General features: G+C 45.7%; 1 protein-coding gene across 10 annotated transcripts in view; it reads left to right on the forward strand.

Annotated features, from left to right (window-relative positions):
- Window positions 1-13,320, forward strand: part of TBC1D24 (TBC1 domain family member 24) — a 66,646-nt gene extending 53,326 nt beyond the window's left edge. For 9 of the 10 annotated variants that reach the window (XM_073362912.1, XM_073362905.1, XM_073362907.1 and 6 more), the window contains 4 exons: window positions 2,350-2,413; window positions 5,075-5,170; window positions 5,668-5,902; window positions 7,551-13,320. In XM_073362912.1, the coding sequence (XP_073219013.1) occupies window positions 2,350-2,413; window positions 5,075-5,170; window positions 5,668-5,902; window positions 7,551-7,705 (550 nt within the window). In that variant the 3' untranslated portion in view covers window positions 7,706-13,320. The remainder of the gene's footprint in view (window positions 1-2,349; window positions 2,414-5,074; window positions 5,171-5,667; window positions 5,903-7,550) is intronic. The other variant, XR_012161189.1, reaches the window with a different exon arrangement.
- The last annotated feature ends 1,049 nt before the right edge of the window (window positions 13,321-14,369 follow it).

Consider the following 14,369-nt stretch of genomic DNA (forward strand, 5'->3'; position numbering starts at 1 on the left):
AGACCAACGCTGACAGGTGTTTGTCCAACCTGTTTTTAAAAATCTCCAATGATGGGGATTCCACACACTGCCTTGGAGGCCTGTTCCAGAGCTTAAGTATGCTTGTAGTTAGATATTCTTCCTAATATTTAATTTAAATCTCCCTTGCTTCAGATTAAGCCAATTTACTTCCTGTTCTAGCTTCAGTGGAAATGGAGAACAATTGATCACTGTCCTCTTTAGAATAGCCCTTAACATATGTGAAGACTCTTATCAGTCCTCCTCAGTCTTCTCTTCTTAAGACTAAACATGCCCAGGTTTTTAACCTTTCCTCATGGGTCAGGTTTTCTAAACCTTTTATTAGTTTTGTTCCTCTCCTGTCGACTCTCTCCAATTTGTCCCCATCTTTCCAAAAGTGTAGTGCCCAGAACTGGAGACAGCACTCCAGCTGAGGCCTCATCCCTGCCAAGTAGAGTGGGACAATTACCTCCCATATCTTATATACAACACTCATGTTAATACAACCCAGGATAATATTAGCTGTTTTCCCAGCTGTATCACGTTATTGACTTGTATTCAGTTGTGATCCACTATATCCCCCAGATCCTTTTCAGCAATACTATCTCCTAGCCAATGATTCCCCATTTTGTAGTCGTACATTTGCTTTTTTTTTCCCCTTCCTAAGTGTAGTACTTTGTACTTCTCTTTATTGAATTTCATCTTGTTGATAATACTTAGTCCTGCCTTGAGTGCAGGAGCCTGGACTAGATGATCTCTCGAGGTCCCTTCCAGTTCTATGATTTCAGACCAAATATCCAATTTCATAAGGTTGTTTTGAATTCCAATCCTATCCTCCAACATGCTTCCCACCCAGAGGTGGATTAACATTTATTGGGGCCTTGGGGGGCAGGGACAAGGGCCAGGGGTTGCTCTCAGGCACCCCGACACCCCACCCAGGGCAGGCGGAGGGTCTGGGGCTCCCCACCACAGCCCAGGCTCCCTGGGCAGCTCTTACCATGGCCCAGCTTCGGCTTCTAGACTGGCCAGGGGACACCACCTCAAGGGGGAACAGGAGGAGCAAGGGGCAGGGCCATAGTTCTGTTACAGGTTCTACACAGGTTACGATGCTCCTGCAGTGCCCCCAAAAAGGCTCCATGGGCATCATGAGTTAATCTGTGAGTTTCCCACCCCTCTCAGCTTGGTATCATCTGCGAATTGTATAAGCCCCACTCTCCACTCATTATCCATGTCCCTAATGAAAATATTTAAATCATATTAAGCCTGTTAGTGTGAAATTTTAACTGCTGTGGCTGGCTGGTTTGATGATGACCAGTCACTCACAAAGCTCTTACAGGTTTCAGAGTAGCAGCCGTGTTAGTCTGTATTCGCAAAAAGAAAAGGAGTACTTGTGGCATCTTAGAGACTAACAAATTTATTTGAGCATAAGCTTTCGTGAGCTACAGCTCACTTCATCGGAATGCATCCCTTGATAGATGAGCCCGAAAGTCCCTTCAGACCAATGCACACTGGCTCTCTGAAAGCTTCTCATTTCACATGATAACAATAAGCAGAGGTTGCTGCAAAAGGAAAGAGACACTTAAAAATATGCAGGATGAGACATAGCCTAGCAAAAACCACTTTCCCCAGCTGTCTTCTGTGAAGTTGCTTTTATCCCTGAAATGTGTTAAAATGGTACAGCCTAAAAATTAACAGTCAAAATATGTCAGTCTTGCTCTGTTCCCAAGACAAGTGTATTTGTTATAGCAATAACTTGTCATCAGATGAAAGGCATTATCCTTGATCTGATCCTGTATTGTTCACAGAAATGACAAATAAATGGGATGGGAGGTGAAGCTACCAAGAGTGAGTTACCAAGAGAAACAAATAAGTGGGTTCCTTCATCTTCTGCCCCAGCACAGAGTGCCTGTGAGAGTGACAGACATCAGTGAGAGGAATGAGTCTCAGCATTTGCCTGGGGAGGCAGCAAAGTCTTCATGCACCATGACACCAACACACACGACCTGATTCTCTGCTGTCTGGTACCTTGCATAACCATTTACCCCTGCGCAAAGTGGTTGTAAAATTATGCTCTTCCGTTTCGGTAGTGTCTTCCCCCCTCTCTGCTCAGGTGTCTCTGCAAGGAGCAAGGCAATGGAGAATCAGGCCGTAGTCTTTTTCAGGTTGCTGCTATCCTCTGCCTTGTATTATTGGAGACCCTGGCAGTGGTGCAGTCAGCGCCCAGCAATCATTGTACCTCATGCCAGCAAACAAATCTTAGGCTGGAAGGTAGTGCGGGCACTGCAGGTCACATACAACAGTTAATGTAAGCAGTGCGATGTTTGCTTAAGGAGCCATCTCTTCACATACCAGGTTCTATTCTCACAGCGAAGGACATGAACCAACTCTCCTTGTGATCAAGACAACAGCCAAAGAGGTAAGTAGGGTAAAAGGTAACTGAGGAAATGGTGATGCCACATACCACCTGATTACCTAAAATCCATCCTGCCCTACACAATTTATGAAACAATGAAAAAGGGGATGGTGTAGAAATTCATTTCTTATGGCCACATGCTTTTGACTTAGGTACTCGGTGTGGTGTTCACTAGCCATGAGGGACCTCCAGTAAACTTTATACCAGATTAAATACTTTAAGCGGGGTCCAGGTCTGGCATCCCCTTTGTTGTAGTCCATATGTAATGGTGGCAATGGTACCAGATTGCAGTAACTTCCACAGAGACCCCTGACATCCATTTTATTATGTACATGCCCTGCTAGGATGAGGACTGAAGTGAGAGCCTGTGGGATTGTGCTGAACTGGACATTCGTGATCCAGAGAAGGCGTTTTCCTTTTGGTCAAGGATAACCTGGTACAGTAGCAGTGCTCAAAAGGGAAAGCAGTACTGGATTTCCTATTACACCAAAAAAAAAAATTAGAGTGCTGATCCTGTGGTTGTGATAAAACCAAATGCACAATAGCAGTGAAATTTCTTAGAGCTCTGAGATGAGCCACTGCACAGGAATAGAGGTCCTCTGGTGACAGAGAATGAGGGCCTGCTGCTAAATACTGGGTGGCTTTTAAAATTCCATTGCAATATTCAGCTCCTGCTGCAGGCAGCCTGTGCGTTTCTCTCTCTGGTTATGTCCTTGCTGGGTGGCTACACCAAACTCCTGCAGCAGTGGAGGCCTCATTGTGCTTTGTTGCTCACATATAGTGCCATTGCAGCCTGCAGGGGTCAGTTTCATTGGGTTTGTATGCAAGTAAATTAAAGCAGAATTTGGCCCATTGTTTCTAATCCTCAGGCCACAGTGGCTAGGTAAGTGGCTGATGTGCCCATGGTATCCAGAGGAAGGGGAAAGAGTGCATCTGCCATCATAAACTTTATTTGCCTCTTGGCCTATAGAGTGCTATTAACTCTAGTTGTGCAGCTGCTGCTGGCCTCTTCATGAAGAGAGCAAATAATGATCTGTTGTATGATCCCTTAGAAAATAAGGAGGAAGAGGAAGGAAGGGGAGAAATGTTAACAGTCTAAAAGGACACTGTCTATTTTCTGTTTTTTACTTTCCATGTTTATAATTGCATCTTAGAAGCTTGAAAAAATAATTTACTAATTTCTGCTCTTCCCTTCAGATATTGTGTTGGTTTTTTTTTCTTGCTTCTAGTGGAGCAAATTCCAGTATCAGGCCACCTTTTTGTTATCTCCTAGCCTTTTCTATGCTAGCAAAGCTACTCATTGCTAATGGGTGTCAGCAGTGGGAGAAGTTCTGCTGGTGCTGACATAGGCACGGGAACTAGGCATGTGGGGGGTGCTGCAGGGTCCCAGGCGCTGGCCCTGTGCCTGGGCCCCACACCTGGGGCCCCGTGCCTTGGACTCCGCTCCCTAGCCCTGCGCCTGGGGCTTGGGTCCTGGCCACTGGCCATGCTCCCAGGGCTCTGCATCTGGGCCTCTGCTCATGGGGTGCTGGCCGCGTGCCTGGAGCCCCTCACCCCCCCCCACCCCCAGCTCCCAGGCTCTGCTCCCATGGTCCTGACCGCTGGCCCCGCAGCTGGGGCTCTGCTGCTGGCCCCGCATGCGGGGTCCTGGCTGCAGGCCCCATGCCTGCCCCCAGTCTTTACCCCCTTACCCCTGTCTGGGTCTCCCCCTCCCAGAAACACGGTACTGCTCCCAGCCCTAGCTAGGGGTGTGTGGACAGGGGTAAGGGGGCTGGCTTTCAGCACCCCCACTACTAAAAGGGTTCCAGCACCAGTAGGTACTGTAGGAGATGTAACTGCATGCCTAACTTAGCATGAATTGTGCTGAATGTGTGAAACCAGGCTTTCTGACAGAGTCTAGAGTGGTGTATGTCCTGGGCTCAGCACCAGTTCATCTGTACCTGTCCCTGATGCCCATTGTTGGCAGTGGGAAATCTTGCTAGTGTGGACGAGATTGTTGAAGGCAGCAGACATGCTTGTAGTTCTCTGGGATTATTGCCTGTTCGCAGCTGCATAGTCAACAGTCTCATGTCTCTGATATGAGTGTTGATGCTTTTGGTACCAAAACAAGGAAGTGGCTATTTGGCTACCACAATTTCATTTTCTTGTTACTAGGTCTGTCTGTGATGCTTCTTCCTGTGGTACTTACGTGCCCACCCGCCATCGCCATAGTATCTGAGCACCTCACAACATCCCTGTGGGGCTAGGCTGGGTTATTATCTCCATTGTACAGATTGGGAACTGGGGCACAGAGAGGCTAAGTGACTCACCCAAGGTCACACAGGAAGTCTGTGGCAGAGCAGGGAATTGACCCTTGTTCTCCAGAGTTCAGGGCTAGCACCCTATCCACTGGACCATCCTTCCTCTCAGAAGTGGTGGATGTAAAATAATTTTTAAAATTTAGAATCTGCAGGCCATTCCCTAGCTGATCAGAATCTAGATCTAGCTTTAGGTCTAAATTACTTGTGCCCTCTTAATCAACTGATCTTGAGACTTTCAACATTAAACTACATTAGACCTTGAGTTGTGGGCTCCAAAACCTTTTGGTATCAGTGAATTTAAAATACCCTGTTTCTTATTAGTAGTAACTGGTGAAAAGCCTCCTGACCGTGACCTTTGCTCTAGGTCTGTGGCGCTTATTTGTCAACTGACTGGAGCGAGCGCAGGCGAGGAGGGAATAAACTGAGTTTCTTTGGGACTGGAGAGTGCTTTGTATTCAGGGTAAGTAGTAATCGCAGTTTTGCCTCAATATTGAATGGAGATGACTGGATTTTAATAGCTAATCAGTAACACCCCTTTTCCATTTAGAGTGGAATATATGGGCTGACAAGCTTGTGATCCAGCCCATGCCCTTCTGGCCTTAAAGTCTATGGAATCCCTTATGAAAGGGTAGGAGATTTCCTATTCAATTTTATGGGGAGGGCCTTTCTCCTGAGTACAGAATGATTCTCACAAGACCTGGGCGTGGATGCATGCCATATGTAGTAAGGTAATTCAGAAACCACCACGTATTACCAAGTCTTCTTCTCAATCCTCTACAAGGCAGAGGTCTTTCTGGCACCATTCCTGTCCATTATGCCAAAAGGTTAGTCTGAATCACTCACCAGTGGTACTGGCAGTATCTGAGCAGCTCCAGGGCTGCTTCGTATTCAGAACCCTCAGTGGAATGGATGCTCACCAATTGATTCCTGGCTGTCTTCTCTTCTCCTCTCACCTAGTTGCAGCCAGAAGTGGAACGCTATGAGTGGGTGATAATCAAGCACCCCGAACTGGCCGTGACTGCTTCTGAGCCAGGGGCTAAGTCCACGCAGGTTTCCACTGTCCTGTCCTCCAGCAGCATCCCCTCGGACTCCTCGGATCGTCTTTCCCCCTTCCTAGCTGCTCGTCACTTCAACTTGCCTTCCAAAACCGCTTCCATGTTCATGGCTGGCAGCAATGAATGCATCATCATAGGTAAGTCTGTGCAGGATCCATGCAATTATCCTGCCAGTTTTCCTGCCTATCGCAGCAAAAAATAAATCAAGCTGTTTTTAGCATTTATGTCATTCCTACTGTAGCTAGAATGAGAAAAGTGACTGTGAAAACATCCTGCTCTGCCAAATTTTGTATCAAAACTTGGATATCGCACTTGTAAAGAGAAAACATTGTAAGGACTAGATGCTGCAGGCACAGCTCCACCTATGGTCTGCTGCACACGTGATTGCAAATAATTCTGGAATATGGACTTAGCTGGCAATGAACTGGTGTTGAAGCACGAGGTGAACTAGAATACAGCAGCTTGCTCTGCTGCAACTGGAGTGCGTCTACAGTGCTGCTAACTGTGGCAAAAGCCTATTGGCTAATAAAGTAGTCAGTTATGATTGGAAATGCAGGCAACAGTTATGTACTGAGAAGTTTTCCCCCAAACAGTTTTTCTGACAGCCACAGTTTTAAAGTGCATCTACTAAAGTCTGATAACAGGGTTGAAAGAGACCTGCTTTGAGAGCATCTAGTCTGATGGTTACCAGATCAAGACTTCAGCTTTAATATCTAGTGCCTACTGATTCCTATTTAGTAATGTGCATTATAGTCCACTGTGGGGTGGGCTGCTCCAAACTCAACCAGCTCACAATACAACATGAGCTGAGTTGAAAGCTAGAAAGCACATGACAACTGGAGACCAGTGATGGTGTATCGTGGCTCATCACAAAGTTCTGTTATTAAGGGAGGCGGTACTAGTTACATCCATCTTAGTGCATCAGATTTGTATGTGGGAATTACTGTCTAGTCCGGTCTCTGACACAGAACAGGATTTCCACTGGAGTGACCCCTCAAGTGTGTTATGCCTTATCTAACTGCCTTTCTTGTGTAACTGCTCTTCAGACAACACCCTTCATTTTGTTTTGACTGGGAGTCTTTGTCATCTCCATCCCAACAAGTATGTTTTTCATTGATCTAAATTAATTTAACTGAATTTTTTGTCCCTCTAAGATCTGTGCAATATTCTGTCAGTCTGGTCTCTCACAGATCTGATCAACATGCAGTAAACTTTGGGATATCTTTTACAATGATCCAGAAGATTGTACCAGTCCCTTTTAGTACCCTGCTTTTTCCCGCTCCCCAGTTTGATATTGCTCATTAAGTTGTCCGAGGGATTCTATCTTGATTTGTCACTTGTTCTGTTTAATTCAAGTTCAGATAACCAGTTAGTAACTTACTGGAGCCTTCTTTTTTAAAAACATGAAAATAAAAAAATCAATGAAGTCAAGCAGGTGTGGAGTCAGTCTGCCTGGGTTCAGAGTAGCAGTCATGCTAGTTTGTATCCACAAAAAGAACAGGAGTAGGTGCCACAAGTACTCCTTTTCTTTCTGCCTGGGTTGTCTTCCATGAATTTGCCAAAATGGTCACTTGCAGTTCTGCTAGCTTCATTAGAATCCATGCATAGAAACAAGTGTCCTTCATTCTAAAAGACAGCAGCTGAACATCGTGGTGGGTCTTCCTATATTCCAGCTGTCCCTGGAGGTAAAGGCCATCAGACCCCTTCTCTGTGTAGCTGTAAGTTTCACATCATCCTGAGAAACACAAAAGCAATGTAACATTTTTGTTCTTCCTTTCTTTGTAGGAGGTGGTGATGGCCAGGCCCTCTATCTTGATGCAGACCTGAACCATGGGAGAACCAGCCACTGCAATACTTTCAATAATCAGCCACTGTGCTCTGAAAGCTTCCAGATCTCTGCCATGGAGGTGTGGGGCTTCAAGGACACCATGAATGCCTGAGGCGATAACCATCATCAAAACAATGAGCCTGTCAAACATCTCAAAATTCTCAAGACAAATACTAATGCAAAAGCCAAGCTAGCACAAAAATTCCACTAGGCTCCTAGCTTAGCTATTAAGGAACATGCTAAATGCAGGGCTTAGTTGTTTACTGTTTCTCCTTATATGTAACATGTAAAGGGCTAGGTGGTGCATCTGGTTAATTCCTTTTACCTCTGGCAAACTGGGTTCAAATCCTGATTTAAGTAACAAGTGGAAATGTGGGTATCTCATTCTAGTCCTGAGTGGATGTGTATCCATATGCAATCAGTCTCTGAGGCCAGGACTGGAACAGCAGCGTGTTGCTCATCAGGATGCAGGTATATTGGCAGAGCTGTGTGTGGCTTGTACAATGCGTGGCTTGTGCCAATGACATCAGTTTGCCACTTGCAGGGGAAGAATATTGGTTTATAAAATATTTGACACAGAATATTGGTTTATGAAATCAATGGCTTTCTATGAGTAGACTTTGCATATGGGTCCACCCATCAGGCAGATCCATGTATCCATTTTCAGCACCCTTTCCTGAGCAAGTCAGCAAAGCTTCTGAAAGGAACAAAGACTAATAGTTGTCTTTCCCCACATCTGAAAGCTAGTGTTCTTAATCTGCTTACAAAGTCTGCCCCTCTGTAGGAAGCATCCACTCTGGGAAAGCACTTCCTCAAAGGCTGACTTTCTGTTTACATTCCTATTACATATCAGAATCATGACTTCCAATTGTAATATTATGACTCACGACTCAGGCAGCTAAAAGCCAGCAGGCTATATGCAGGGCACAAACTCTTCCCCTTCTTCATGGATCCTGGTAGCTGACATGAGATTTTGCACCAGTAGTGATAACAGGCCAGGCAGAAAATTAGCAATTGGATGCAGAAACACAATGCCTTCTCCAAAGAGAAGCAGATAAGGGTGGGCGGAGGGGAGAGTACTTACAGGGATAGAAAATGATCTCATCTATCAATTCAGTCTTGTGTCTGGGAATGTACTAGTTCCCCAGACAGGCTCTAGGGGTTGCTGTTTCTATAGCACTTGAATCTGCCTATTGACTGGAGAGACTAGTGCTCTCTCAGTGTAAAATGCAGCCATGCTTTGCCAGTAATGCCTCATGGTATAAGTTGGACAGGTTAAACAGTCCTTTCTTCTTGCCTGACAGTTCTGGCAGCATTTCTCCGCAGACACGCTTCGTGACTGGAAATGATTTCCCATTGCTTGACACACAAAGTTAGCAGTCCAGTTTTGAGACTTGTCCTTTCCTGGCTTAGTCTGTGCATCTCAACGGAGGATCAGTGTGAGCACGTGTTAGCGAGATTCCTCTGAGTACTTCAGCAGAGTGATCACTAGTGAGGGGGAGTTCTGCAGCCAGATGGAGGGAAGAGAGAGCACTGTTTCCTCACCAGGTATATAGTGACACCAATTGCATTAAAATAGAGAATCTTGAATATTACCTTTTTTTAAGGTGCATTTCTTTTATAAAGGGAGATCAAAATATGCAGTGAAAAATCAGTGGCCCAACTCTTAACTAGGCTGGCCAAGATCTCCTCAGAATCCACTGGCTCAGATGAGGCTGGCTAAGACTTACTTGCCCGGGCCACATCTAAAGGGACTGGCAGACAGTTGTGTGACTTTGGCAGGGCACTGCCTCTCAAGAACCCACTGGCAAAGGTTAGCCTGGAAGATGACCAGCTTCTTGTGATGCCATTGTTGGAAGCCCTTCCATAAGAACCCAGGTCAGTAACGGATTGTGGACGCACCCTTTTAAAATGATAGATGAACATCAAACAGTCTGTTTGTAATCAGAATCTTTCTCTTGTTGGTGCAGAGCAACATCACTTACTCCTGCAAGAGCTAGTAATGCCACAAGCACTCATGACGGAACAAGGAAGCATTGTCCTTGCCCTGTGTATCCTTGCAGTGCGTCAAATGTGTTTGGAGAGGGCAGCTGTCGTGTGGCTAACCCAGAATCCTGGGCCCTGACCTTACTGAGTAATGGCTGCAGGAGCAGACTCTTATATTCTGGCTGAAAAATATGCATTTGTCAGTGTTAAATCTGAACAAATATTCTGTTAGAATCTTAAGCAGCTTTGGTTCCAGCTTGTTTTTGCTGCTCACCTTGAAAAGGCCTCCCTGAGCCTGTGAGTATAGATGCCATTGACTGACAGCCCATACCGTCTGACATGCTGTGGACTTCGCAATATTGTGTTCAGCACATGGCAGAAGCACATGGGAGGTGAATGAAGTTTGCCTCTGCTTAAAAGATCAGTTTCCAGATTTGAATTGACTGAACTAAGACCCTTTTATCTTCCAAGTGATAGTGTGCACTAGCCTTAGGGCGCATGTTCACCCCCATAGTTGCACCATTCAGGTGCTTAAATGTCAGTATTAGCAACTGGCTCAGCTAGTAAAAAATAGTTCATTTCAGTGCCCCCTTAAGATCAGTCAGCAGGAGTTTCCATCCCAGATGGCTTATAACATAACTGGTCTGAGGAGCTAATTCCCCATTCCAGGCAGGGTTCTGGCCCTAGATCAGGGGTGGGCAATATTTTTGGCCTGATGTCCACATCAGGGTTCCAAAACTGTGTGGAGGGCCGGGTGTGAAAGGCTGTGCCTCCCCAAAGAGCCTGGACTGTGCCCCCTCCCACTTCCCATCCCCTTTTGGTGCTTAATGGCATCTTATCAACTTCCTTGGGCAAAGGATTCATTCAGAAAATGCACTGAGTACCTTGGGGGGAGGGGGGCTCTCAAATATGTTCTCCCCTCTGCCTCATTCTTCCAGCTTGTGTACAGTTTGTTCTTAGCCGTAATTTTCATGTAATTAAAATACCACTTTTCCCTTGAGCTCTGGGTTGGCAAGAATGGGAGACTTTCACATTCAAGCAATTCTTAAGTCTGTCTGCAAAACACATCCAGAGACATTCTGGTTTTCTTGCCTTCCCCAACCTCTCCCACTCCTGCCCCACTCCTCAAATAGCATCTACAGAATCCTCCCCCGAGACTGCTAGGGTGGAAATGTAACCCCAGAAAACTGCTTGAATAGAAGACAACAGCAAACTCAGCTTTAGAATACTAGGCTGGTTTTTCAAAGAACCCTCGGGGAGGTAGGCACCCAAATCCTCCTGAAAGTCACTGGCATTTGGGCATCTGCCTCTTAGCAGCAATGAAAACTCAGTTTTGACCTTTGCCAGGATTGCGTTGTGTACAAGTAGCAGATGCCTCTAATGCTTCCACCATGGAGGGCCCACAAAGAAGTCCCGAGGGTATTTCTACGCTGCAGCTGGGAGGTGATTTCCAGCACAAGTAGACAGGCTTGGGGTAGCTCAGCTCAATCGAGTGCACTGATAATAACAGTGTGGATGTTGTGGCTGCAGGTCAGGCTATCTACCCCACGTTCAGACCTGTGGGCTCGGGCAGGCTTGGATTTGAGTGGCTACCCCGAGCCGTCACCTCTCCCACAGTGTTCATACTGCTATTTTTAGCACATGCACTGGAGCTGAGCAAGCGCAAATGTCTGCCTGGGCTGGGGATCACACTTCACACAACCCTATGCAGATGGCCTGTTATCCTGTTTCTGCAGGTGACCATAGCAGAGTCTTCACTTCCTTCTTAAAGGAGCTCACCACATTGGGTAATGGGAGTCTGGTGAGTAGCTTCTCATGAGGCAGTCCATGTCTAGGTATAAGCCTTGCAATTTGAGAGAAGGGGAGGATACTCTTATGACTTGGAACAAACACTACCTCACCAGGGTAATTGGGGGAGGGGAAGTTGCAGGGAAGGGGAATTGATGTTACAGGATGATCCGTGTGCAAAAGAGTTCCACTGCCTGAACCCCACTTCTGGAAGCAATGGATGACGAGTCAGTGAAGCTGTGCTAGAAGTAACTTCTCCCCTTGCCCAGGTGGGTGGGGAAACTAGTGACACCTCTACTGACTGCCATCTGTGTTCATAGGACTCTTAGGAGGAATGTATTGCAGAAGCAGTTTTTTTAACCAGGATGTGGTGCTAAAAGATCTCATTAGGGTGAGTACTTGAGAAATAAAATCCCAGAAGACCAATTTAGTGTATGCAGGTCCGGCACCGGGATAACCCAACCTGACCAAGAAGCCACAACAAACATGCAAGAGGAATTGTATTATACAAAGCTGTCTTTCGTATTCTCCTTTTGTAGTTATTCCATAAAAAACTAATGCTCCTTTTATACGTAAATGTTTGTGTATAATATTTCTTTGTGAGCCTAAGGCAGCTCAGAGCTGTGGTGCTATGAGCTGAGGACCTGTCCCTTCCTCTCCAGTGGCAAAGATGCATCTTCTGTCTGTGATTAAAAATTGATGTTAAAGAGAAATCCATCCAGGTTCATGTAAATCAGTGAGCGGTGTTGTGTATGTTACATGCAGAACTCTTGGGGTTGGGTACATAGACCAGTTTTTGAGAAGACTGCTAGAGTGGGTGGCTTCTCAGAGATCAGGGCTCCAGCTGGGAAGGGTGTAGTATGATGAGTTACTTTACTGTAACTCTGAACAGCCTTTGACGACATGTCCCTTTGGTGGTGGTATTGTGTGTTATCAGTGCCCTTCGATTTATGCTGTTAGTGTGGAGCTACGGTTCTGGCTGTTGAGATGTAGCCGCTGCTCTTTAAGAGCATCTCTAGCTTCCTGGGAACCCATTTCTGAGTTGTAACTTTCTATTAGACAGATGCTTTCTGGGGATGGGGAAGGCCAGAGAAGACTAGAACAACCACCCACCTCCCCTAGGCATCTGAAAATGGGCTGAACTCACTGTAAATAGCCTCTGACCTACTTACAGCACAGAAACCAACAGTTACGCTACCCAGGGTGGCTGTGTCTCTGGAAAGCTAATTGCTCTCTGATAATCATGCACTTTTTGTGATAGTCACCTTCCATCTTCTGTCCCTCACCAGAGGTGACAGACAAGGAGCCTCCTTGAGGGTTACATTCTCTTCTGTGGAGAATATAGACTGAATGTTACTGAAAGGGTTAAACTTATATCAGCAGAAGTATCTTTTAGCCCCCAAAAAATAATTTTCTTGCATATCAAATCAGCTGCTAATCCCAGCATTGGTATGTTTGAAAACAGTACCTACTGATTCACCTCTTTCTGGTTTTGATTTTAAATCCTGGGGAATCAGAGTTTACACTGCCTTTGTGTCATCAGAGCTATGCTCTGATATCACAAATGGGCAGGGACCAAGACCTCACCTGAAGCTGGGGCAGAGGGAAAAGTTAGCTGCTGCAATCCACATCTGGAATCCCGCCCCAGGCACAAAATGCATAGAGGGCTCAGATACAGTCTCATCACTGTGTGATAACAGCTCTGTCTTCTTAGCCAACTCTTGGTTTGAGATGAATTTTGTACCAGTCTGTTTGTAGGTGATATGAATGCAAATTATATCCTGAGTGACATTTTTCTCCAGGTGATTGCAGTGCTGTCTAATTGTGACTTTCCAGGTCATGTAACTATGCCCTCCATTCATGTCAGTGTTGAATGTTTATGTGACTGCACAGAATTTGGGTTGAAGTATTAAAATAAAATTTAAACATACAAGCTGTTGGCTTTACCCTTTCAGCAAAGCTGTCTGGTACAGATTTCTCGTTTTAAAGCCAGATTTTGTAGTAGGCACTTGCTCTGCATCATGAGACATAACCACCTTCAAAAGCTACAAGGAAGAGTTGGTGTCTCCATTTAACAGATTGGAAACTGAGGGACAGAGATTAAGTGACTTGGCCAAGTCACATAGGGAGTCTGTGGCAGAGCAGAGAATTGAGCCCAGATCTCCCAAGTCCCAGTCAGGCGTGTTAATCACAAGACCATCTTTCCTCTCCCTCTTTCCAGGTGGTTTATCCTTGGCTGCACTTGTGGTTAAACAGTGTTCAGCACCAGTTGCCAGTTCAGTTACATTTCCTGGATGAGGTTTGAGTCCAGCTGCCCTCTGAGTATCTTGTGTCATCACCACTAAGTGATGTTCTACACAACACCTGGGCAGCCCCATTGTCTTCAGATTGTTCTCAATCAGTGCCATCTAGAGCTTTGTTAGTCTTCAGTCTGTTTGCACAGGTGCAACTGGAATCACTGGCTAGTGTTGTTGCACCGGTGTCACTTATGACATAATTTGGCTTGCAGAACCTCCAGTCACTGGTGCTGATGCATGAGACAGAGAAAGCTCACTTGAAACTCTGAACTAAGGGTGAGTCTCTGGAGCTGGCAGTTAGAAAAAAACAGTGCTCACAGTGCATTTTATATAGCGATTAGAGACAGCATGGAGCCTTAGAGTGCCATTTTTACACAGTCATTTCTTAGAGTAAAGCTGCACTTTAAATGTATTGTGAAGAGCAGGAGTGGGACTGTCTGACTGTAAGGGATCACTGAAACAAGCGTCTCTGTAGCGCCCTGCTCCTGCCTATCTCTGTTCAGCGATGAGTAAGAATGCTGTGGAGAATGTTTACTGTAAAGGTAGGGTCTGGCCACTAGAGGCTACTCTTCAGCTGATCTCAAATTAGATGAGCAAGTTACCTGTGACAGATACCAGCTAAAAGAAAAATTGCTTCTACTAGCCAAAAAGCCCTATTTAGTAAACAGTAATGCTACTGTAAATGTATCAGTGGCTAATGAGGTC

This window comes from Lepidochelys kempii, chromosome 10 (genome assembly GCF_965140265.1).
Source record: "Lepidochelys kempii isolate rLepKem1 chromosome 10, rLepKem1.hap2, whole genome shotgun sequence".
Lineage (NCBI taxonomy): Eukaryota > Metazoa > Chordata > Testudines > Cheloniidae > Lepidochelys > Lepidochelys kempii.